Source organism: Chelonoidis abingdonii, chromosome 1 (assembly GCF_003597395.2).
Source record: "Chelonoidis abingdonii isolate Lonesome George chromosome 1, CheloAbing_2.0, whole genome shotgun sequence".
Taxonomy (NCBI): Eukaryota; Metazoa; Chordata; order Testudines; family Testudinidae; genus Chelonoidis; species Chelonoidis abingdonii.
In genome coordinates, this window is record NC_133769.1 from 275,577,077 (window position 1) to 275,603,657 (window position 26,581).

A 26,581-nucleotide genomic window follows, 5' to 3' on the forward strand; every position below is an offset into this window, starting at 1 on the left:
TTTTCAGGAGTTTACAGCTTTGCAACCAGAAAAAGAAGCTCCAGGCAGAAACTAGATGTTGCAAAGTCTCAAAGACAAGTTTGATCCTTAAACTAAAGGAGTGCAAAATATAGCTTATTAACATGTGGTGGCAATCATTGATTTTGCATCCCTCTGCTGGATGAGTAGTATGCCATTACACTTCTTTTCTTTTTAGGTTCAAATTGTTCTCTCACAGACATATGTGCAATTGCCATTGAAATCAATGAGTCACATAAACATCCAGGAAAGTGCAGGACTCAAAGGATTAAAAAAAACCCTAACCTTAAGTGCCCAGGTATGAACCAACATTATTCAACAGAAGGTATCAATATAGTAAATTCCATATGTCTTTTAACCGCCATTACCTTCACTCCACACAGTAATTCATCTCCAACGGTACTGCTAATGTACTCAATGCTTTTTTTGCCTCTGTCTTCACGAACAAAGTCAGCTCCCAGACTACTGCACTGGGCAGCACAGTATGGGGACGAGGTGACCAGCCCTGTGTGGAGAAAAACGTGGTTCAGGACTATTTAGAAAAGCTGGACAAGCACAGTCCCATGGGGCCGGATGCACTGCATCCAAGGATGCTAAAGGAGTTGGCGGATGTGATTGCAGAGCCATTGGCCATTATCTTTGAAAACTCATGGTGATCGGGGTAGGACCCAGATGACTGGAAAAAGGCTAATGTTGTGCCAATCTTTTAAAAAAGGAAGGAGGAGGATCTGGGGAACTACAGGCCAGTCAGCCTCACCTCAGTCCCTGGAAAAATCATGGCGCAGGTCCTCAAGGAATCAATTTTGAAGCACTTAGAGGAGAGGAAAGTGATCAGGAACAGTCAGCCTGGATTTACCAAGGGCAAGTCATGCCTCACTAACCTAATTGCCTTCTATGATGAGAGAACTGGCTCTGTGGGTGAGGGGAAAGCAGTGGACATGTTATTGCTTGACTTTAGCAGAGCTTTTGATACGGTCTCCCACAGTTTTCTTGCAAGCAAGTTAAAGAAATATAGGCGGAGAATGGACTGTAAGGGGGATGAAGAGCTGTCTAGAGAGCGGCTCAATGGGAAGTGATCAGTGGCTCCATGTCTAGGTGGCAGCCAATCAAGCAAGTGCCCAAGGGTTGGTTCTGGGGCCGGTTTTGTTTCAATATCTTCATTAATGATCTGGAGGATGGCATGGATTGCACCTCAGCAAGTTTGCAGATGACACTAAAACTTAGAGGAGTGGTAGATACGCTGGAGGGTAGGGATAGGATACAGAGGACCTAGACAAATTAGAGATTGGGCCAAAATAAATCTGATGAGTTCAACAGGACAAGTGCAGCGTCCTGCATTTAGTATGGAAGCATCCCATGCTCTGCTACAGACTAAGGACCAAGTGGCTAGGCAGGAGTTCTGCAGAAAAGACTTAGGGATTATAAGTAGACGAGAACTGGATATGAGTCAACAGTGTGCCCTTGTTTGCCAAGAAGGCTAACCGTATTTTGGCTGTATAAGTAGAAGCTTTGCCTGCAGGTTGAGGACATGATCATTCACCTCTATTTGGTGTTGGTGAGCCTCATCTGAAGTACTGTGTCCAGTTTTGGACCCCACACTACAAGAAGGATGTGGAAAAATTGGAAGAAGTCCAGCAGAGGGGCAGCAAAAATGATTAGGGGCTGAAGCACATGATTTCATGAGGAGAGGCTGAGGGAACTGCGGATTATTTAGTCTGCAGAAGAGAAGAATGAGGGCAGCGGGGATTTAATAGCTGCTTTCAGCTACCTGGAAGGGGGTTCCAAAGAGGATGGATCTAAACTGTTCTCAGTGGTACCAGATGACAGTAATGGTCTCAAGTTGCAGTGGGGGAGGTTTAGATTGGATATTAGGAAAAACTTTCTCACTAGGAGAGTGGTGAAGCACTGGAATGGTTTACCTAGGGAGGTGGTGGAATCTTCTTTCTTAGATGTTTTTAAGGCCAGGCTTGACAAAGCCCTGGCTGGGATGATTTAATTGGGGATTGGTCCTGCTTTGAGTAGGGAGTTGGACTAGATGACCTCCCAAGGTCCTTTCCAACCCTGATATTCTATGATACTACTAACATTCCAGACTCTGAGCAGTTTCAAATAGCTATTATTTTCTTTAAAGGTACCAGCTAGAGAAAATATTCCTTTACTCTTTTTTTTCTCTTACCCCTTCCCACACCATTCTTCCTCTCCCCCCAGAAATTATACTGGTATTAGGTGCAGGGCACGGTTCATTTCTGGTCCAGGAATAGGTTTAAGGTTGAGTATCACAGGACCATCCTGACTAGAATGGGACCATTAGACAGGAAATTTCCTTCAGATTTGTTTCTTGCGCTGTCAGTTCGTGAGACTGGGCCTTAAAAGGTTACTTCAGTGTCCCCCTCTCCCTTGCCCCATCACCCATGCACAATACCTTGAACATCTGTTGTACTTGTATTAGTAAAGCCTGGCTTTCTGGATTCTGAACTCCTTTTCACAAACCAAGACATTTGGATTATATTTCACGATCTACAAATAGCAGGTTTAGTGTAAATCTTTTGTGAGACTTTGGACTGGGTGTTGCCCTTTTTGCTCTCAGGTCAGATGTGAAAAGTGTTGGTTCAGGACTCCTACATGAAATCCCGACTTTTGATAGTTTCTTTCTTGAGGAAGCAACTTGATAAATATTCCTTTCTCATTTCCTCTTCTTTTATAGGGAGCCATCCATTCTGGGACCCTGCACCCCAAAATGGGACCATTTATCTAATGGAAATGATGGAGCATTGCAGTTATAAAAAATTCTAATGTTGTTATGTCAGTTTTGAAGTAGTCTTTAACACTGTAGATCATATGTGGGTGTGTGTACAGAGAGAGAGAGAGGGTGAGCACACGCACAGGACTTTCAAGAGATTTCCAATTTATATTTACCAGACTACCAAATATGAATGCAACATAAGGTAAATTGAAAAGAGGATGCAGTTAAGGTTCAGTGTTCAACCTCACTCTTTTTGTTTTTTTTGTTTTTTGTTTCTTCTTTAAATTCTGAATTTTTCTATCTTAATGCTGGGGTTTTTTTTAGGGGTGTGTACACATTGCATTAATAACAAATTTTCCTGAAGAACTCTCCAGAAAATACAGTTACATACTTTGCAATGTTGGGAAGTAAAACTCGCATATATTAAGGCTTTAACTCCTTTCAGTTAGTTTCAGTGTCTTATGAGAATTGTTAAAACTAATATTTTAGTAATAACAAATTAATAATTGGATATTGTATTGCAACCTATACTTAAACCACACTTGAGTTAACCCTTTTGTTACATAGAGGGGTTTGGTTATCTTGTAAACTCAAGTGAATTGACTGCCATTTGACTTATCACTACTGTAAAGGCAAATATAGGTCCTCTGCAAACATTTTATTCCTGGTTGTAGTTCACTCTGGCATTGGTCATGGTTTGTTACCAGATACAAATGTTTGTCTTGAAGCAAATATTGGGAATGTCTATATATGTCTTTATAATCCATGTTAATTGGCAATCAGGTAACTCAAGTTAAAATACCACTGAAAACTCTCATCTCTACAGTGCCTCATGATATGGGTTCCTGTTAATCTTTTCGTGCCAAGTCTTCTTTTTAAATTCTTCAGTGGCCTGAAATGAAAACTTTTTCGTTCTCTACCATAGTGAAATTAAATTTTAAGACAAACTCATTCTGTTATAGATCTTTCATTTTGGCGTACCTTGGAATTCACTTATGTGAATGTTTATGGCACTCATGTTCTGGTCACTGCTGCATATGAAGCCAGTGTGGAGAAGTTCATTTATGTCAGCACAGATGAAGTATACGGAGGTAGCATTGATGCGGTGAGCTTGAAAACACAGCTGTATTTTTTTGTTTGTACCTCTGCTTGTTTTATGCATATTTTTAAAGATTTTAAACAGAACAAGATAAGATTTTAATAACTTCCCATGACATTCTGTGAATGAACTATCATACACTGTATGTGGTGTTCCTGAAGATGATGAAACCTATAAACAAGTACTGATTGTTACTAAAACATAGTCTAGTAACAGTCTCTCATTCATCATCTTTTATCATTCGTGTATTACATTTAATACAGAATGCCTAGAACAATGGGTAGACAGTAAAAAAATAAAAAAAAAAAATAAAAAAAAAATGCAGTTGAAGAAATAAAATTTATGTGGTATGGAAAGAATTCCTGTCACAAATTCTGCCCAGGGTGCTTTTGAGTCTATCTTTGTTTAAAGAACATTTTGTCTTTTCCTTCTTTGTTGTGTTGTCGTTACTTATGATGTAGCTTTATGTGACAGGGAAACTTGGTTTTGCTATATATATTAGGCTCGGTTAACATTTGGTAGGTCCTGTGTGGCAGCTCTGGTGAACCTGCATAGTTTGGCTAGCTACCTTCTCAAATCATAGCATTCAAGCTGCATCCCTGGACATTGCTGAGCTGTCAGCAGTGACAACAAGGATTTACTTGTGCAGCAAGCCACTTGAGATTCGCACCCGGGGGGTTGCCAGCACAATACTTGCCATGTAGAAAGCCCTAAATAACCTTACACACTTTTGGGCGTTTTGTAAATGGAAGACATAGCCTGTTTGACAGTTTGTGGCAAGATTCCTTCATCAGTGCAAAAAGTAATGGTCGATAACTCTATTCTCAGTATTGAGGGAACCTTTGACGATTACTACCCTTCACAACTTCTTTTTACTAATTAAGCCACTTTGATTTAAAAGAAGAGAAAAGGAATACTATTTCTCATAGATGAATCCCAAAATTGTCAAACATACATAGATGGACAAATTTGTTGGGGGGGTCAACATGTTTTTTTTGAAGGGGAAATTATGCCTCCCAATTACTGATCTCTTGAGGGGGGTCAACAAGCGTGTGGACAAGAGGATCCAGTGGATACAGTGTACTTAGATTTTCAAAACCTTTAACAAGTTCCCTATCAAAGGCTCTTAAGCAAAGTAAACTGTCATGGGATAGAGGGAAGTTCCTCTCATAAATGATCTGGAAAAAGGGATAGGCAGACTGCAAAGAGCTACAAAACGGTCTCACACACAGTGGGTCACTGACAACAAAATGGCAGATGAATTTCAGTGTTGATAAACGCAAAGTAATGCAATTGGAAACATACATCCCAACTTAATACATATAATGAGGGAGTCTAAATTAGCTTTACCCTCAAGAAAGAGATCTGGAGTCATTGTGGATAGTTCTCTAAAACATTCGCCCACATGTGCATGGCATGTCAAAAAAGCGAGCCGAATCGTGAGACTCATGAAAAGAAAGGGATAGATAATAAGACAGAAAATATCATATTGCCTCTATATAAATCCATGGTATGCCCAAATCTTGAATACTGCGTGCAGATGTGGTTGCCCCATCTCAAAAAAGATATATTGGAATTGGAAAAGGTACAGAAGAGAACAACAAAAATGATTAGGGCTATGAAATGGCATCCGTATAAGACGAGATTAATAAAACTGGAAATTTTCAGCTTGGAAAAGAGATGACTAAGTGGGGATATGATTGAGGTACATACAGTCATGAGTGGTATGGAGAAAGTAAATAAGGAAATGTTATGAAGAGTAAATAACACAAGATCTGGGGGTCACCGAATGAAATTAATAGGCAGCAGGTTTACAATAAAAGGAAGTATTTTTTTCCGCAGTCAATTTGTGGAACTCTTTGCCAGAGGATGTTGTGAAGTCCAAGACTATAGCAGGGTTCAAAAAAGAACTAGATAAGTTCATGAACAATAGGTCCATCAATGGCTATTAGCCAGGATGGGCAGGGATGGTGTCCCTAGCCTCTGTTTGGTAGAAGCTGGGAATGGGTGATAGAGGATGGATCACTTGATGATTACCTGTTCTGTTCATTCCCTCTGGGCACCTGACATTGGTCAATATCGGAAGACAGGATACTGGGCTAGATGGACCTTTGGTCTGACCAAGTATGACCGCTCTTATGTTCTTCCACTAAGGAATTTTTATATGGCTTACTTTGCATCTATATCCATTTAACTAAGAGGTTCTCATCGCAGATCTACCACTTTGTTAGGTTACACATCATAGCAAATTAGTGATAGAGTCTTTTTCTGTACCAGTTGCTGAAATTGTGGCAGATACCACTGGGATGGCAGGGGTATGTTGCTCTAAAAAACTCATCCAGTCCAGGCTATAGCTATGTGTGGGTCTGGAGATTACCTTCAAGAAAATAGAGAGACTGGGTAGGAGGTTTTGTGCCACTGATCATGTGGATTTTAAAGTTTCCCGAAGATAAGTGGTGTGAACTTCATCACCATGTCAGACAGAACCTCAGTCAGTTCCAGGCTGTGTTTACAATGCACACTTTACAGGTGCACAGCTGTGCCACTACAGCAGTTCCACTGTAAGTTACGCAGTGTAGCCCCTTTTTGTTGGCAGGAGAGACCTCTCCTGCCAAGAAAATAAAACCACCCCCAGCTAGGGGCAGTAGCTTTGTAGGCTGGAGAGAGTCTTCTGCCAGAAAAGAGTTATCCAGGCCAACACTTTTCGCTGGGAAAGCTTTTGTCCATCTGGGGTATATTTTTGTTTTCATATAGGCATTTATACTCTGCCTTAAATTTCTCCTTTGTTTTCAGCTGAGTGATATATTCTTCACTTCCAGTACTGTCAAACAGCTGCTGTATTTTACCCCAGTTGTAGTAGAAATGTTCTGACAGTAGCTTCAGGATGAAGCTTTAAAAACATTCTAGGATTCTTTAGGATGAAAGCTGTTATAGAATGCAAGTTATCATTCTTTTTATTTCAGGAATTTGATGAAGCTTCACCCAAACGACCAACGAATCCTTATGCCTCATCTAAAGCAGCTGCTGAATGCTTTGTTCAGTCTTACTGGGAAAGGTACCAGGTAAGCTAATTCAGGTTTCAGAAACTATAAGGTTTATTGCAATAGCATCCCTTCCATATGTGTCAAAGTAAAATCTACCACAATATAAGCCCACATTAGATCTGAGTGAATTATAGTTTTAAATTGAGTTTGGATTTTGACATAAGTAATAGGTGTGAAGCACGTGACCAAAAATAATGAGATTATGAGAAAGAGGGATTGTTTATATTAAACTTCTAGCAACCCTGGAAATATTTAAGATTTGGGCTGAATATTAGAAATAAGGAAAACATGGTTGATTGGATGCTAGACCCTGTAAATGATTAATTATGTAACTTTGTTTAGAAAGACATGTGGAGTTCAGTAGCTAGGGGAAAATACTGCAAAATAAGATAAGAAAACCAAGAAGAGAGCAAAGTGCAGCCCTAAACCGCTACAGGTAACTTTCACCAAGGTCCAATAACCAGTAATGACATTATATGTTTGTTATAGTATATAAAAAGCAACATTTTTTTAGGCGTTCTTGGTACAGAAAAGCACTGACCCTTCTGGAATCATGCCATGATAGAAAGATACCTTCTGGGCCTGAACCTGTTACATTTTGGCTATTGCTTATACATTGGTATTGTACTCCTGGGGGAATTCCACGCCAAAAAAAGTTCCATGCATAATATTTTAAAATTCTGCATATTTTATTTGTCAAAAGAACACAATATAATCATACCAGTTTCAGTTATTTTTGGTCATTTTATTTCAAAATGCCTGTCAGCAAGTATGTCTGTAACAATAGAGACAACCAAAAAGTATCAGGAAATGTTTTTTGGCAAATAGATTCCTTATTGGGCATATTAGTACAGAACTCTGAGTAATAATTCATTTAAACTACAATACAGAACCATATTTCCTGCATCCCTCAGAAGCAGTGCAAAGGCTTGGGAGAGTCAGGGGTGACGGAGGAGCTGAGGGTGGGGGAAGTAAATTGCTGGGAAGGAGCCTGGGTGTGAACTTGGAGAGTTGTTGGGTATGGGTAGGAAAAATATGGAACAGGGTTTTCTGTGGGGTGGAGAGGGATTCATGAAATCATAGAACATTAGGGTTGGAAGAGACCTCAGGAGGTCATCTAGTCCAAAGCAGGATCAACACCAACTAAATCATCCCAGCCAGGGCTTTATTAAGCGGGCCTTAAAAACCTCTAAGGATGGAGATTCCACACCTCCCGAGGTAACCCATTCCAGTGCTTCACAAACCTCCAAATGAAATAGTGTTTCCTAATATCCAACCTAGACCTCCCCCACTGCAACTTGAGACCGTTGCTTCTTGTTTTGTCATCTGCCACGGCTGAGAACAGGCTAGTTCCATCCTCTTTGGAACCTCCGTTCAGGTAGTTGAAGGCTGCTATCAAATCACCTGTCACTCTTTGCTTCTGCAGACTGAATAACCCCAGTTCCCTCAGCCTCTCCTTGTGAATCATGTGCCCCAGACTCCTAATCATTTTTGTTGCCCTCCACTGGATTCTTTCCAATTTGTCCACATCCCTTCTGTAGTGGGGAGACCAAAACTGGACACACCACTCCAGGTGTGGCCTTATCAGCGCCTAATAGAGGGGAATAATCACTTCCCTTGATCTGCTGGCAATTCTCCTACTAATACAGCCCAATATGCTGTTAGCCTTCTTTGCAACAAGTGCACACTGCTGACTCATATCCAGCTTCTCATCCACTGTAATCTCCAGGTCCTTTTCTGCAGAACTGCTGGTTAGTCGGTCCCCAGCCTGTAGCGGGGCATGGGATTCTTCCTTCCTAAATGCAGGACTATGCACTTGTCCTTGTTGAAGCTCATCAGATTTCTTTTGGCCCAATCCTCCAATTTGTCTAGGTCACTCTGGATGCTATCCCTACCTCCAGTGTATCTACCTCTCCCCCTAGCTTAGTGACATCTGCGAATTTGCTGAGGATGTAATTCATCCCATTGTCCAGATCATTAATAAAGGTGTTGAACAAAATCGGCCCCAGGACCGACCCCTGGGGCACACCACTTGATACCAGCTGCCAACTAGACATCAAGCCGTTGATCACTACCCGCTTAGCCTGACAATCTAGCCAGCTTTCTACCTACCTTATAGATAGGATTGTTACGGAGCTTCCCCCATGCAGACCCTATCTGACCCCTAGCCTCTCCCATTCAGTCAGGCACATCTGCCTCTGTCCCCCATGTGTTCCTGCACCCCCATGTGTCCTTGCATCCCCTGTGCATGTGTCCCTCCACTCCCACTCAGACACCCACTCTCCCCATCACCATGTGGTCCTGCACTCCCTTCCCCCATCTGTATGTGGCTCTGTACCCTATCCCCATGTGTTTCTGTGCCTCCACTCAGCCATTCCCCTGTCCCTATATGTCTGTGCCTCACCTAGCCACTCCCATGACCCTGTGTGTCCCTGTATCCCCTCCTCATGTGTCTCTGTGCCCCCACTCAGCCATTACCCCTGTCCCTATGTGTCCGTGTTCAGCCCCTGCCCAGTCTCTTTCCCCACTAGCTCTTATGAGCTCCTATATGACCTTCCCACCCCCTGTCAGCACCCCACGCTGTCTGTCTCTCCATAGCTCCCCTCTCTTGACCTGGCCTGGCATGCACTGCGAAGAAGGCAGGCTCTGTCTCTTCCTTAGCTGGCTGGGAGCTGCTGCTGTTCTTGCATCACAGTGCCCTCTGGTGGGGAAAAAGGCAGAACTGCAGCAACATTTAGGCAGAAGCTTTTTTCTGCTCAAAAATTAAAAATACATATGGCTCATCAATTATGCGTGCATGTAGTAGCGCAGAATCCCCTAGGAGTAATATTTTGAATGTAATTAACAGCAAGTGGCCTTTAGACCAATAAAAGAATGCTTATGTGGAAACTGAGTCATGGTAAACCTTAATAAGCTGTTTAGGGAAATTATTTCTGACACAGTACCATCTGATTCACAGTTCTGTTTAAATTGGATCAAAAGGACCCTTGCCTATCCTGTTATTAGAGGCATTCAAAACAAACAGATATTTTTCATCGTAATTGTAAACTTCTGAATTTTCATCTTTCTTCTACCAGTCTATCAAAACTAACTAAATTCCCTAGTTTCTAAATTACAGCTAAACGTAAAAGAAATCGTATATTCCAAAGTAGGGGTGTGCAAAGTTAAGGTAACCAAATTGCATTGTCTGCTCCCATGGGGAAAGCAGCCTTCCATCTTTCTTTCTTTATTTTTATTTGAAGCTTTAAATTGCTATGCAGATACTTGTTTGTTTAAACATTTCAATTGTACACTGCCTTGCTTCATTCTTCGTCTTATTTTTTTCAGGCCTTTGAAGGCTCTTCATAAGTGTGCTGTCTTTGGGATGGGGAAAACTCAGGGATAGATGTCTGTTAATGACAGTGAAACATTTCTTTTGAATAAGAAATGTCACATAAAGGCTCTTTATATTGTCTACCGTATACATGTTTGTAGTGTCCTCTAGACAGGAATGCAAATGAGAATGGGGATCAGGAACTTCTATTGCTGACTGCATGTCTCCATCTCTAAATTGGAGGTAGTTGTCTACTGGCAGGTTTGTCTTGTGGCGTCATTTATTCATGAAGTGCTTCCAGATGTTTGGATAGGCACTACAAAATTGCGAATTGCTATTATTAATTGTTCAGTGAAGAAGCGAAGGCAGTTTGGGCCTACAGTCCTTGACATATAATACTCACATGTTTAATATTTTAAAGTTTCCAGTTGTTATCACACGAAGCAGCAATGTTTATGGACCACATCAGTATCCAGAAAAAGTAAGTAAGATGTTTGTTTCTATCTTAACTCTCTAATCCATTGTAAAAAGGTGATTTAGATGTTTTACTGCTGTTTTTTTTGTGGTGTGTGTGTGTCAGAATATACTTACAGTGTTTTCCAAAGAAAATAATTTGTATCACAGGCAAAGTAGGTCAAGCTCAATTAGCACCGTCTGTCTTAGTCTGATATTAATAACCTACCAGACTAACCACCTAAATGACTCATGTTGGTGGATGCAGGGGAAAGCGGGAACTACATTTCTCCAATAAAGCATTTGTTAGTGTCTCAAATATCTGTTTAAGCATTGTCAGAAATTTTTACAGTGCTTCTAGATTTTCAGAGGATATCAGTGTGCCACAAGGATTGATGTTAATTCTGGTCTTAATTAATAATTCTATCAATGATATGAAAGTCAGGTAAACAGTAAGGTTTTTTTGTTTTGTTTTGTTTTTTGAAAATCCTTCAGATATGAAAGAAGGTGGAGTTGCATCATTAAAGATAAAAAGAAACCTAAAAAAGTGAGAAATCTGGTCAGAAATAAAATGAAATTGAAGTGGAATGCATTTGTCTAGACTTAATATCTGTTCAAAATAGATATTAAATAGGAGGGAGTTGTGTTTTGCATTGCTACTATCCAAATATGGGGTAATAGTGGATAAATGACAATGAAAGTTACTGCACATTTTGATAAAGAAATGCCGCATTTTGTAAAGGCATATTTGCTATTTTTTTGAGGTTGTGCCTCTCTGCACTGCTTTTAGTTCTGACCATCTTGCAAAAATTTAGACGGATTGGTGGTAACTCATAGAAAAATAAAGAAAAAATATTTAGGGACTTAACGGACTGACTAATGAAGAGTCAAAATGCTCGAAAATGTATAGCCTTTTATAGTTAGACGAAAATAACTGTAGGATGCAATATGTTTTTGATGAATCCTTGGCCACAGCTGGATATCACAACTGCCAATGTAAGTACTCGCAGGTAGCCTGGGACTTTTGCTCAAAAATTAGTATCTCAAGATCTTTCTATCTTTGTGGCACATTTGTGCTCTTTAGCTGGCAACTGTAGTAACTATTGTTTGTAGCTATGGATTTGTTATAGGTAAGTACCAGACCACTGGATTTTAACTCATGCTCACAGATGTTTGAGTAATTTTTTGCCTACGTGGGGATATTTGGCTGTGACTTGTTTTTGCAAGGTAAGATCATGCTTGCTCAAGTGTTTAGCCCCCATTTGCCTTGATCCTGCAAATGCTTTCACGTGTGCGTAACTTTATGCACTTGAGCAGCCCCATTGATGTCTGTGGGACTCCTCATATGCATAAAGTTAAGCATATGTTGTGTTTGTAGGATCAGGGCCTCCTTGGCTCCCTAAAGAGGGTAAGATTTAAAACTACTAATCCTGTGATCTCCAGTGATTTTTAGAGCAAAAGATCATGGATTCCATTTCTTATTCTGCTTTTCTACTATTACACTGGTTTGTTTCACAGAATCATAGTGATGGTATTTCCTATCTTGAGTAAAATCCGTTGAACAGACTTATGAGATGTATGTAAATGTTCACTTTGAACAACAAAATAAATATGCATGTAACTTCCACGCCCAGGGAGCTTTTAGCTTGGTTGTTAGGATGAATGTTGGAAGGCGTGCATTCCCACAAATGCTCCTTTAAAAAAACTCTAAACTTTTTTTCTATTAAACAGCTTTTAAAATTCAAATGAATACATTATTTCAGTTTTTCCATCTAACTTTCAGTTGTGTTTTGCTTTGTTTTTAAATTGATATTCTTTATGGGTGAAATCCTGGGCCTATTTACTTCAGTGGGGCCACAATTTCACCTTGTAAGTCCTTGTAGAGCTTCAGTTCTTCCAAAATGAACCGACTTTATTTATTTATTTCTGTTTAGGTTATTCCAAAGTTTATATCTTTGTTGCATCAGAACAGGAAATGGTATGTAACTTGAGTTTTCTACAGTGTTGTGTTTTTTTTGGTTTGTGGCAGGGAGTATGTGGTGGAAAAGCCTTGGTTATTATTGTAATCAATGCAGTATTCTTCATAAATTTAATGTTTTTTAAATTAGTCCCATTAGTAATCTAAATATGTCCATAACTTACTTGCATTTTAGTTACATTGCAATCAGGAACCAAAAAAGGCTATTTTAAAATTAACTCAAACAGAATCGTCTTTCAACCAAAAAGCATCTTTGTCTGATTTTTAATAGTTGTATCCGTTTAAAAATACACATCTAAATATTGATAGAATAACTGGATACTTCTGTTTTTAAAGTTACACAACACTGTATTTTTCTTTTTCCTGTTCAGCTGCATTCATGGTTCTGGGCTTCAAAGAAGGAATTTTCTTTATACCACTGATGTAGTAGAAGCATTCCTTACTGTTCTAAAGAAGGGGAAGCCAGGTGAAATTTATAACATTGGAACCAGTTTTGAAATGTCCATTGTACAGCTTGCCAAAGAATTAATCCATCTAGTAAGTAAACAATGTAGATAGTTCAGAGTATTTGTGGTTTCTTTTCTTCTTAATAATGGTACATCTGCAATTAAATTTCAGAGATTTGAGTTACTTTGGGCTTATGTGAGTTTAATGTTCAAAGGGTGGGAAAGATGAGGTCTGACAATCCCCTAGGGAGACAGAAGTGCCATAGATACACAGAACTGGTAGCACAGGTATAATGCACAAAACAGCCATGCAAGCTACCCCACGCTACAGTATTTTTTCAGTCCTCCTGGGATCCTGACCTGGGAGAAATGATCTATAACTCTGAAGGTAGCTCAGTCTCCATACTAATGCAATCAGACCTGGGTTCAATTTCCTACTCTTCCATAAACTTCCTGGGTGATCTTGGGCCTGTAATTTAGCTTCTAAGTGCTTCAGTTCCTCATCTGTAAAATGGGATGGTGTGAGGATAAATACATTGAAAGACTTGGAAGTATTTTGAGATCTACTGATGAAAAGTGCTATTTAAGAAATAGGTAGTGGTATTATTATTGTTTCTCACTAATACAAGTGCTTCTTTAAAAAAGGGGGCAGCATTGAGAGCTCTCCACCTGTTTTTCACGCAGGCTAATGACCAGTCATCAATTGACAACTGCTTCTTGATACTCTGTGTTTCATTTTCGTCAGGGAATGTAGAATTGACAAAAGTAAAAACTTGTTATAATTTAGAATTATACAAAAATCCAGTTATTAATCATAGACTGTCAGGATTGGACCAGACCTCAGGAGGTCATCTAGTTCAACCCCCTGCTCAAAGCAGGACCAATCCCCAAGTATTGGAAGGTATCTGGAGAAGAGTGGCCATTGGAATCATTATAAATGGTCAAAACTAATTACCTTGCAATAATTTTACCAGCCACAGCTCATAAAATTTAAACCAAAAAACATACAGAAATGGTGGTTCTTAGTCCAGTGTTAAATTCAAACCTTAATATTGATTTAATTCTATGCATTGTAACCTAGTTTATAATATAGAAAATAATTTATTCTTTTCTGGTTGGCAGATAAAAAAGACCAATTCAGAATCTGAAATGGAACATTGGGTGGATTATGTAAAAGACAGGTGAGGAATTGGTTAACAGTCTATTGGCGAATTTTATCTTAAAAATGTGTTCTATCTTTTTGTTTGTTTGTTTGTTTTGTACTTTCTTTGTACCACTGCAGAAAAAAAAAAAAAAAATTCTCATTATGCCCTTTTGTGACAATAGTCTGTTCCTGCATAGATCAGTGATGTCAGGCTCACCTGAAGGGCATATTCCATTTTTAGTCATAGGCCAGGCTATGTGTGTACAGTGGTATTTCCTCCCCTTAATCCACAGAGGAATGCCTATTGTCAGGAGATTTGCAAACAGATAGTGTAGAAATATGGCATTTATGTAGTAACTAAACTCTCTTAATTTGTTTGTTCAGTTCTTGTTACATTCATCATCATCAGGCAGGATGGAAGAAACTCTGACCTTTACAACCACTCTTACTTCTGTCATTTGTTTAACTTTCTGTTTTTGTGTGTTGTCTCTGTTCTCTATTTGCATTTCCTTCCCTGAAGCAACTTCCAATTTCCTACCTTCAGTAAGCTTCACTTGCACCCCCATTCTGTATTCTGAAATGATCAGTAATGGAATAGTTAATATCGCCATTAACGTGGCATCAACAGGCTTTAGAATTGACACTCCAGTGAGATTAGTACGGAGCAGGAGGGGTCACACCTCGGAGCCATTGTTTCAGGTGATCTGCAGGCTTAGAAAGACTATCAGGTTAAGATTCTGTCATGGATGTTTTTAATAAAAATCAGGGACAGGTCATGGGCTTCTGTGAATTTTTGTTTATGCTCATGTCCTTTCCCTGACTTTTACTTAAAATACCTTGAGAGGTGGGGAGGACGACACATTGTCAGAGTGCTGTTGGGGCTTGCAGCTGCTCCAGCTCTGGTGACCACTACTGCTCCAGTTCCAGAGGACCAGCAGCTGCTTTGACAGGTTAGGGGCCGGCCCCTGGTTTGGTCCTGCCCCAGAAGTCAGAGAGGTCCTGGAAAGTCGTGGAATCTGTGACCTCCATGATAGAATCTTACCCTTAACTATCAGTTACTATGTTTGTATTTGGAAGGTTATCTTAGCAGCCAGGAAGACTTTAAATTTATTAACTTAAAAAGATTAAAGCTTAGATTCTGGACAATGTGAATGTAATTATGCGGGCTGCATAAATATGTCAGATGGGCCAAATGCAGCCCTTTATCTGTATTTTAGACTGATTGATTTGTCCAAGGCCAGAGGGGACCATTATGATCATCTAGTGTGACCTGTATAACACAAGCCATAGAACTTCGCCAGAATAATTCCTAGAGCATAAAATACACAAGCTCTTATTGTACTCTTGATAAGATCGAGAGTTATGAACTTTAGAGATGGGAACAGATGAGCCCTGAAGTGTTGAAGAAAAATAGGACATTGTTTTCTATAAAATATGAACCCTGCCTCACTTTCTGTGAACAAACATAAAGAAGGGAAATTGGAAAGACTAACTGCAGGCTGCATCTTGGCAAAGAATTATGGTGACAATAGTATAACATCTTAAAATGTAGCGCAAGACACTTTATATTCTATTTTATTTAAATAACAGTGGTACAATATCTGGAAGGTATTTGGTTGAGGAGACTGACAGACACAAAAGTCTTGTCTATGCGACATTAATCACTGCATTTACTGGGACAATGTTGAAAATAGTTTATCCATATTTCTACTGGCACCCAAACAGTTCAGCAGCATCTACATCTTTTGTCAGCTCCTGGAATGTTGATATGGCTTACTGTCTAGGTGCCTGTGCTCCCAGATGTAGTGATGCAGCAGCTTTTCTCCTCAAGTAAGCAGCATTTAGATAAATGGTGAAATACATAAGTAGGATTCTCCTCACTCACTTTCCATCAGTGGATATTGGTACATTTAGGATCCATGTATTGAACAGCACTGAGCTCTCACTAACGCTGATGTTGCTGTTGTAGATTTCTAGAGTATTGCCATGTCTTCAGAGCATCAAACAAGGTGAATATTTGAAGCTTCCTAACAGTGTATTATTTGTATTTATTACTAATAATGTTTAGTATGGTTGTGCCAAAGAGCCAACTCAGAATGGACCCCCTTAGTGCTACGCATTGTACAATGAGTAGTATATGGTCCCAGTCCCAGAGAGCTTAAAATCTAAATAGATAAAACAGACACAGAGTTCTAGAAGGATATAACACTTAAGCAGAATGAACTGTGTGATGACAGCAGACAATGATGAAATTTACCCTAGTATACTTAAGGAGCTAGTTGAAGCAATCTGTGAATTATTAACTGTTGTCTTCAAGAATTCATGGAGGATGAATGACATCCCAGATGACTATAAAAGGGTAAACATAGTACCTCGCTTCAAAAAGAGCTAAAAACAGGACCTGGGGAATTATAGACCACTCAGCCTGATACCTGTAGAGATACTGAAACAAATTATTAAATAATCAATTTGCTCAAACCTACAGAAAAATAAGGTGATGATTAATAGCTCATATGGATTTCTCAAGAACAAATTGTGTCAAATCTAATTGCTTTCTTTGACAAGGTAACTGGTCTAGTGGTTGGAGGGAAAGCAATAGAATGATATATCTGGACTTTTTACATAATCCTACATGATATTCTCGTAAGCAAACTGGGGAAATGTAGTTTAGATGAAATTACTCTAAGGTGGGTGCATAACATGTTGAAAAACTACTCAAGACTATTTATCAGTGGTTTGCTATCAAACTCGGAAGACATCAAGTAGGGTCTTGCAGGAAACGAGGTGAAGGGAGAAAGAAAAAGTAGGGGAGAAAAGGGTAAGAGGGACAGATGTGGAGTGAAACTGAGGTGAAAAGACTTTGGGGGAGGGGAGGGGAGGAGAGGATCAAACAGCAAACCAGCACAGGACAGAGAGAGTCGAATTAAAACTATATAAGGTTCTCTGAATGTCCAAAGGACTAAAAGTCTCAGCTTTGGCTGCTTCTGCCACTATCAGCTGGAGTCTGTGGTAGCTTCTCTCTGCAGTTTTCTCCAAAGGCCACATAGATTGGTGGGAAGCACCATCTGGGTTCTAAAGCCCTCCAGAGTGGGTGGATGGGTGGAGTGGAGTAATATAAACATACTAGCACAGTGGGGTTTAAGTTACTGTGAGGGCCGAACTCATTTTTCTCCCTGAGCATCTGCACGTGATGAGTTTTGTGCAGATCACATGCATGGTAGAAATGTTTTGAAAATGTGACAAAGCAGATCTGTTTGAGTGGGAAAATCATTTTTTAATTAAAAAACACCTAATATGAGTGCTTGAGGGCACTGTAGAGCAAAGTGCTGTACAGTGAATTGTTTTCAAAAACATTGTACATGCTTGAACTGTGTTTTTCTTTAAACTTGTATTTTTGTATTTGTTTTTAAGACCTACCAATGACCTAAGATATCCGATGAATTCAGAAAAAATGCACAGTTTAGGATGGAGACCTAAAGTTCCTTGGAAGGAAGGAATAAAGAAAACAAGTATGCTACATTTAATATCTGTAACTCACTTGGGGGTGGTGATTTGGGAGTAAAGAAGTAGAGAATATTTTGGTTTTGAAATTTAGTGTTACCTTACGAGCAGCTAAAATTAGAATGCTGCTGAGCTTACTTTTTCAAACTAGCCAGTAGAACTGATTCCTCTTTAAGTAGCTTATGTGCGTATTAGTATTTTTTTTAAAAGAAACCCATTAAGTCACCTTACCATTATTAATATAATTTAAAAGCAGGGGCAAAAATAAAGTAGACATTTTGATATGATACAATAGTATCTTGGTTAAGGACTTCACTGAAGGTTCCAAATATTATTAGCTATATATGTCGCAGAATGCAATTTATGTATAAGTATACTACTGCTGTGTTAGCTTCCTTGTGGTATCTGAAAAACGGTACAAATATTCCTAATTATCAGTTTCTCTGTTTAATTTGATCTATGTCTTAAATTCAACCTTCTCGTTTATGCTAGTTGAATGGTACAGAGACAATTTTTGCAACTGGAAGAATGCGGAGAAAGCTTTGGAACCCTTTCCTGTGACAGAACTATTTGCACAGCTTGATGTGCCGTAGGGAGGAAGAGAGAACGTAAAGGAAATTCATCCTCTCTCCTCGTGACCATGTCTTCTTTATAGAAACTTGCAGTCAAGTGACCAAGACGAAGTCTTCTCATATTTCAAGATGCGTGGACAATTATGAATTCACAGCTGTAAATAAGGAACAAAATGGGAAAGATTTTCAGAGCTTTTTAATACTTGATTTTGTAGATGTAAATCAGTTTTCAGTGCAATATCCTTAAATTTTTATAGAAATTTATTTTAAATAACTATATGAAGGATTTTTATAACACTATACGTTGATACACTTGATTTTAAATCTGTTTTGTTCACTCTGACTAAGAAACATTTTTGATACAATTCTTGGTATTTTTGATGAAAATATGTTGGTGTGTTTAAGTTCAGAAATGCATCAGATGTACAAGACAGGTCATCACTTCTTATACTTGTTCCATCACGTTAGCTACAAAATTATATTTTCTGTTCAGGCGTTTAATTATTAAGGAGCCAAATGTTCTATGCTCTACCAAAGTTGTACAGAATCACCAAAGGTAGAGATGAGATCTAAATGGTTGCAGTCTATTTCCCTGCCATTGCAATATTGTTCTCCATAGATAACTATTCTAGAACATTGTCTGGTCTAATTTTAAATGTCTTAAATAGCATGTATCACCTGTCTTGGGAAATTATCATCAGCCTAAGAGATCTTTCATGAAGCTTGTATTTAATTCATTCCATTATCTGTCTACATTATTTTCAAAGGATTTTGTCACTGTGTGATGATTATCCAGTTATTACCTCTTGTATTATCCCAAATAATTTTTTTCCTTAATGTTTACAATTGGAATGTTTGGAAAAACTTGAATGCTAAGTTTGTTATAGTATTTAAAATGTTATAATGTTCCATGATAAGAATATTTTTGGCCATAGGGATAAAAGCTAAATAGTTTTGTTTCACTGAGTTGTGGGATGGTTTGCATTATCAGAGTTTAGATCATCTTATCAATGAAATATTGATTGTAAGTAAAACTTCCTTGTAAATTACCCTTTTTTTTTATAGAAGGGAGAAATATCCTGTATTTTCACATAAAATTCAGTAGAAAACTATAATTATGGAAAAGCTGCTAATGTGGATTTTTCAGTGTTAACATTTGAATATAAAGTGCTTGTCTAACTCGATTATTTTCTGTTATTCATGAAGTGATTCAATTTGTGCCTCTCTTGGTAAAAAGTTAAATGATGGCATTCTATATTAACTGAATCTTTCAGGGACCTTGAAGATTATCCCTAAGTCAAGAACAAGACGTTACCCACTCTTGGAGATAACAAGGACGTGAATAAGTAGAGAGAGCATTACATGGTCAACAGGGAAATTGTTTCATAAACTATTTTAATACAAGCATGAGCTTGTAATACTAAACACATAAGGAATGGAAAAAGCCAAGGTTTTTGTAGAGAACAAGATAGTGAGATAATATATTTTATTGGACCAGCTGCTGTTGGTGGAAGGGAGAAGCTTTTGAGCTTCACAGAGCTATTCCTCTGGTCTGTAGAAGGTAACCACAGTGTTGGATCTAAATGCAAGGAGGGACATATTGTTAAGCATAAGGGTTTGCACATGTTGTAGGAGATGACTTAAAATTAAGTAGGCAATGAATCGCTCTGCGGTCGTAGATCGATAGAATGTTAAGCAGCAGAGTGTGTTACAAATTATTGTAATGAGCACTATAACCAGTGTCTTTGTTCATGGTTTGTAGTGTCTTGCAGAGTTATGAATTTAAGGTCTCAGGCTCATCTTTTGAGGTTTCCTTTGAGGATGAGGACTCGGAGGCTGGATATGGAGTGATTGCTTTGTGAAGTGTTCACCCATGGGTGATACAATATTTTTGTCTTGTCTTTTTGTGCTGCTTGAGTTCATTAGAGAGCACAATGATTGTCTGGTTTCCTCCACATAGTTTTAGGGGCATTTGATATATTGGGTGAGGTATACCCCATTTTGTGACAGGTGTGTGTAGGACCTATGGATTTTAAAAGGTATGTGTGTTTTTTGGGGGGAGGGGGAGGGGTTATTGGTTATCATGGTAGTGGAGCTATGACTGCAGGTTTTGCATCTGTTCTGGCAGGGTCTTGTGCTGCTTTGAGTTGATGTGTCCTGGTCAGTGAGGACCTTGCTTCTGGTGATGAGGTTGGGTTGTTTGAAAGCCAGAAGAGGGGATTTGGGAAAGATTTCTTTCAGGATGTGGTCCCCATCAAATATGGGTTGTACTTATTTGCTGCCCCAAATAGGTTCTGTTGTGAGATTGGGGGGTGACAACTAGGGATGTGCAGGAAGTGGTTTTTTTCCCCTCTGTATTGAAGCAGGCTCTCCTGGGGTATTTGGGTGGCCCATTCCATGCTGCAATCTACTTCTTGGGTGGAGTATCTGTGTTTGACGAAGGCAAAGACTGCAGAGGTATTAATTGTCCACTTCATTTTAAATGGTCACTACAACATGTGTGAACCCCTTATGCTTAATAGTCTGTCCCAGTTTGCATTTAGCTTGGACACTCTAATTACCTTCCCCAGACCTGAAGAAATGCTCTGTGAAGCTCAAAAACTTGTCCCTTCCACCACCACCAGCTTGTCCAATAAAAGATATTAACTCACCTACCTTGTCTCTCTCATATCAAGGGACCAACACTGCAAACTAGTCTTTCATAGTAATGTCAGTTTGTTATCCCTGATCTTGGACACTGCAGCTCCCTAATCTGTAGTCTCCATGAATTCTGGATCCCTCACTTCTGTCACGTGCTGCTATTCTGCACTTACTTGTCTGCACCCAGACTTACGATCACATCAACTTGTCCTCAAACAGCTTCACTGCCTCTTTAATTACTTCAAGATGCAATTCAAAATGGTTTGCCTTGGCAAATAGGCTACCAGTTTGTGCTGTGGTTCTGTGATGTCTCACAAGCTTAGCATCATCTACCTGGGTCAGATTTTGGACTAGAGGCCTCCAGGGAAAGCCCTAATGTTGATTAAGTAGGTGATATTCATCCTTCTGCTGGGGCACTGGTTCAGTATTGACATAATGCTGCAGGACTGGGTACTGCAATGCAGAGGAGATGTTATTGAGTACATGGCCACTTTTTTGTGTGAAAGAACTATTAGTTTTGCAAGAGTAGAGATCTTGTGGCTTGATTGAATTCTGCTTGGTATCTATACTTCTCATTATATTCCCCTGTAGTTTCAGCTGGATGTTGATCTGCTTCTTCAGTCACACAGTTGGGCTTGTGTGAACAAATAGAGATTCACCTTGCAGATAAGTTTGTATCATTGGAGGCTTCTCCCTTTTACTAAACGAGGTTTCCTAGTGGTTCTACCTTGGTTTTGAGGTGGTGGTGGTATCCTGTTTTTCATAATTATTGCGGACATCCCACCTATCTGAAGGGCAGAACATCAAGGAGAAGGGGCTTGTCTGGTCTCCTTCCCCTTGATATTGCTGTCACTGTTTTTTCTGTGGTACACTTCCTTGGCAGTTAAATTGCCTGGTACATATTGAACCTTACAAGCTTGATGTAGCTGGTTTCTGGTCTTCCTCTGTGGGATTGTGGCAGGTAACTCCCATGTTTTTCCTGTAGGGAGTTTCTAAAACGATTTGTCCTTAGAAAGCAGTTCAGTCTTGGGAACAGGAGGGGATTAAATCTCCTTTCTCTTAAGGCAGAAGTGGTTGACATTTTTTTAAGGCTAGAAGTGACCACTGTGATCATTTAGTTCAGGGTTTCTCTACCTTTAGGTCAGGACTCAAAACTGGATCACCAGAATGTGTTAAAGGATTGCAGGACAGGCTGAGCTCAGCCCTCCACTCTGGGACTTGCCACCTGCTGCACAAGGTTACAGTCGCACAAGGTTGGCCCAGTCACCCCTCCCTCATGGTGACAGGGGGCTGACTGGGCCAAATTCGAATTACTGAACAACAACCCCACGTACGAGATTGCAGCACCATTCTCACCAATAGCTTGGCCAGCTTCCTGTCAAGGAGGCCAGGCCAAACCTGAGCAGCAGTGTAACCTAGCTTGCTGCATGCCCAGAGTGTGGAACCAAACCCAGCCACCCCTCTGGGACAGGAGCCGGGAGGAAGCAGTTGCAGTCCTGGCCCCCTGTTGTACTACCTTGCAGCTGGGTGACACCCTGTGTTCCGAACCCCTATCTGTCCTCCCAGCCTGGGCCCCTCAAAAGTACCCCTCCTCTGCAGCTGGGCAACTCTCCCTCTATCACCCTACCCATCCTGGACCCCAGCCTCCCAGATCTTCCCCCCACTTTATCCCCATGGGTCATGTGGGGGCTGTTTTCTGGGGTGCTGTTTGGTCACCAGCCTCCATATCCTTCCCCAGAATCCCCAGCTCCTTCCTTAGTGCACCCTCAGACCCCCACTCTCTCCACTTTACCTCCAGGCTCCCAACCCTCCCTTTCCCTTTGCCCTTCGTGGGATGTGCATATTTGGGGGAGGGGTAGTCTTGGCTCTTTGCCCCTCCACCAGTTGCATCTGGAATCTTAACTTTGAACCCTGTAACCCCCTGCTAGACCCTTGCAGGTTAGGGGATCATTGGATTTTTGGAGGCCTCCGAGTCTCAACAGGCCACAAGATTTACAAATGGGTTCTGACCCCAAAAATCTGCTGATCTATCTGACCTGTATAACATGGGCCAAAGGACTTCCTTCAGTTAATTCCTCTTTGAACTAGAGCATATCTTTTAGAAAAACATCCAATCTTGATTGAAAAAATGCTTGTGGTGGAAAATCCACCAGCTCCCTTAGTAAACTGTTTGTGGTTAATTACCCTCTCTGTTAAAAATTATGCCTTATTTTTTATCTGAATTTATCTAGCTTCAAATTTTTGTTCCTCACAGTTACTTATAAACTGTAATCAAGTCACCTTCTAAGCATCCCTTTCATAAGCTAAATAGATGGATTCGAGGAGCTCAATCACCATAAGGTGGGTTTTCCAGTCCTTTAATCATTGTCATGGCTCTTAGCTGAGCTCTCTTCAATTCATCAACATCCTTCTTGAGTTGTGAATACCAGTACTGGATGTGGTGTTCCAGTAGCGGTTGCATCAGTGCTAATACAGATGTAATACAGCCTCCCAACTCCTACTCGAGGTTCCCCTGTTTATACATCCAAGGATCACATTGGTCCTTTTGACCGCAGTGTGATACTGACAACTCGTGTGATTGACTTTTCCACCATGACTTCCAAGTCTTTTTCAGTATTACTGCATCTTAGGATAGAGCCCCCCATCCTGTAAGTATGACAGACCTTCTTTGTTCCTAGTTATATAACTTTGCACTTCACATATTAAAACACACACAGTTTGCTTGCGCTAGACTTACCATGTAATCTAGATTTCTCAGTATCAATAACCTGTCCTCTTATTATTTACCACTCCTCCAGTCTTTGTCATGTGCAAACTTCATCAGTTATTTTTGTTTCCAGGTCATTGATAAAATAGCATAGGGCCAAGAATTGGTCCCTGTGGTACCCTACTGGAGCCCCTTGGTCGAGGACCACTTATAATTACCCAGTTCTTAATCTGTTTAGGATATAGTTTTGCTTGATTTTGGGGGATGAGGAACCTTCTAAGGTTAAGGTACTTCAGGGAATGGGAGTTCAGGGGGCACCTGAAAGGAGTTTTGTCTGCATGAAGTGCCGCCTGATAGAGCTGCTGGAAGAAAAGATAAGAGGACAGGAGATGCAGGTGGAAACTCTGGCTGAGTTTAGAAGGGGGTTTGAGCAGTTGATGGAACACAGACATGATGGAGGCACAGGGGATAAGCTCAGGGGAGCAGATGGAAGCAGGACCAAACAATTCTGAGGAGCTGCTGGGTGAGGAAAGTGGACGGTGGAAGCATGTGACTAGGAGAACCAGGCAGATGAAAGTTTAAGGTGGATAAGGAACTGGTTAAAGGGGGACTCCAGCGGTTCGTACGAAAGGGTGAATTGTCAGGCTGGAAGGAGGTTATAGGGTCCTCAAGATCGGTTTGGGACCGATCTATTGTAACCTTTTGCTTACTGACTTGGCACAAAGAGCGGGCATGTGCTAATAAGTTTGCGGATACACGAAGTGAGGGTATGCTAACAGGGAGACGACCGGGGATACTATTCAGAAGATCTGGACCACCTGTAAACTGGAGTAATAGTAATAGGATGAAATATAATAGTGAAAAGTGCAAAGGTCATGCACTTAGGGATTAATAATAAGATATTTAGATATACGTTGGGACGCAATCAGTTGGAAGTGACGGAGGAGGGAGGACGTTGGGGTATTGGTTGAAGCAGGATGACTATGAGCGCCAATGTGATATGGCTGTTAAAAAAGCAAATGCGGTTTTAAGGATGACAGGTGAGGTATTTCCAGCAAGGAGAGAGGTGTTAGTGCGTTATATACGGCGTGGTGTGAGACCCCACCTGGAATATTGTGTGCAGTTCTGGTGTCCCAATGTTTAGAAGGATGATTCCAAACTGGACAAGGTTTCAGAGACGCGGCTCTACTAGGATGCATCGAGAATGGAAATCTTGCCTTGACAAGGAACTCAAAGAGCTTGGCTTGTTTCAGCCTGGCCAAAAGAAGGCTCCCGGGGATATGCTTGCTCTATATAAATATATCAGGGGGATTAACGTTGAGGAGGAGAGGATATTTAAGTTTAGTACTAATGTAAGCACGAGGACGAATGGTACAAAACTGGATATTAGGAAGTTTAGACTTGAAATAGACGAAGGTTCTAACCATTAGGGAGTGAAGTTCTGAACAGCCTTCGAGGAAGTAGTGGGGCAAAAGTTTATCTGGCTTAAGATTAAGCTTGATAATAATGGAGGGATGTTATGATGGATAGTTTAAATGTGGGCAATTGATCTTGGATTATCGGCAGATAAGTCTGCTCAATGGTCTGTGAGGGATGTTGGATGGATGGGAACTGGGTTACTGCAGAGAATTCTTTTCTGGTGCAGCTGTGAGTCTTGCCCACATGCTCAGGGTTTAGCTGATCCGCCATATTGGGGTCGGGAAGAATTTTCCTCCAGGGCGGATTGCAGAGCCTGGAGGTTTTTCGCCTTCTCTGTAGGTGGCGGCGCGGGTCACTTGCTGTGGATTCTCTGCAGCTGAGGTCTTCAAATCACAATTTTAGGATTTATAATTATGGAAAGCTGCTAATGTGGATTTTCGTGTTAACATTTGAATATAAAGTGCTGTCTAATCGATTATTTTCTGTTATTCATGAAGTGACCTCATTGCGTGCCCTCTCTTGGTAAAAGTTAAATGATGGCATTCTATATTAATGAATCTTTCAAGGGCGCACTGAAGATATACATAAGTGATAGAATAAGACGTTATCCATCTTGGAGATAAAAATTGAATAAGTAGAGAGAGCAATTACGATGGTCAACAGGGGAAACTTGTTTTCTTAACTATTTAATATCAAGCATGAGCTTGGAGATATAACACTAAAGGAATTGGAAAAAGCAAGTTTTGTGAGAAAAGATAGTGAGATAGTATATTTTATTGACCATAGCTGCTGTGGTGGACCCACACAGGAGAAGCTTTTGAGCTTCAGAGCTTTCTCTGCGTCTCGTACGAAGGTACCAAGTGTGATATAAATGCAGAGGGACATATGTTTAAGCTCAGTAAGGGTCTTTGCGCACACTCGCTGTCGAGATGACTTAAAAAAGAGTGGAGAAGTGAGGGATGAATCGCTCTGCGGTCGTAGAGATAGTAAGAATGTATTTAAGCAGCAGAGTGTGTATACAATTAATGTAAATGAGCACTAATAAAACAGTGTCCTTGTCATGTATGTAAGTGTCTTGCAACAGAGTTATAGACTATATAAGGTCTAGGCTTATCTTATGAGGTTTCTTTTGGGATAGGACCGGAGCGCTGGATGGTGATGCTTGTGAATTTCACCATGGGTGATAAATTGTTGTCTTGTCTTTGGGTTGCTTGAGTTCAGTAGAGAGCAATGATATCTGGTTCCTCACAAGTTAGGCATTTGATATTGGTGAGGTTACGCCATTTGTGACATGGTGTTGTAGTATGGATTTAAAAGGTATGTGTGTTTTTGACGGAGGTGGGTAGGGGTTATTGTTTATCATGGTAGTTTCGGATTGTAATGATGCAGGTTTTGCATGTACTGGCAGGGTAATAAGTGTGCATTTGAATAAGACGAACACGCTGAGACTGCTTGGGTGACTGAGCGGGTTGTTTGACTAGTCCAGTAAGAGGGATTTTGGTAA

At 40.3% G+C, this 26,581-nt stretch overlaps 1 protein-coding gene across 1 annotated transcript in view; it reads left to right on the forward strand.

The window, feature by feature from the left end:
- Positions 1-19,493, forward strand: part of TGDS (TDP-glucose 4,6-dehydratase) — a 30,512-nt gene extending 11,019 nt beyond the window's left edge. The window contains exons 5-12 of the mRNA XM_075064837.1: positions 3,724-3,866; positions 6,824-6,922; positions 10,639-10,698; positions 12,605-12,648; positions 13,020-13,185; positions 14,217-14,275; positions 17,650-17,747; positions 18,232-19,493. Of these exons, the coding sequence (XP_074920938.1) occupies positions 3,724-3,866; positions 6,824-6,922; positions 10,639-10,698; positions 12,605-12,648; positions 13,020-13,185; positions 14,217-14,275; positions 17,650-17,747; positions 18,232-18,332 (770 nt within the window). The 3' untranslated portion in view covers positions 18,333-19,493. The remainder of the gene's footprint in view (positions 1-3,723; positions 3,867-6,823; positions 6,923-10,638; positions 10,699-12,604; positions 12,649-13,019; positions 13,186-14,216; positions 14,276-17,649; positions 17,748-18,231) is intronic.
- The last annotated feature ends 7,088 nt before the right edge of the window (positions 19,494-26,581 follow it).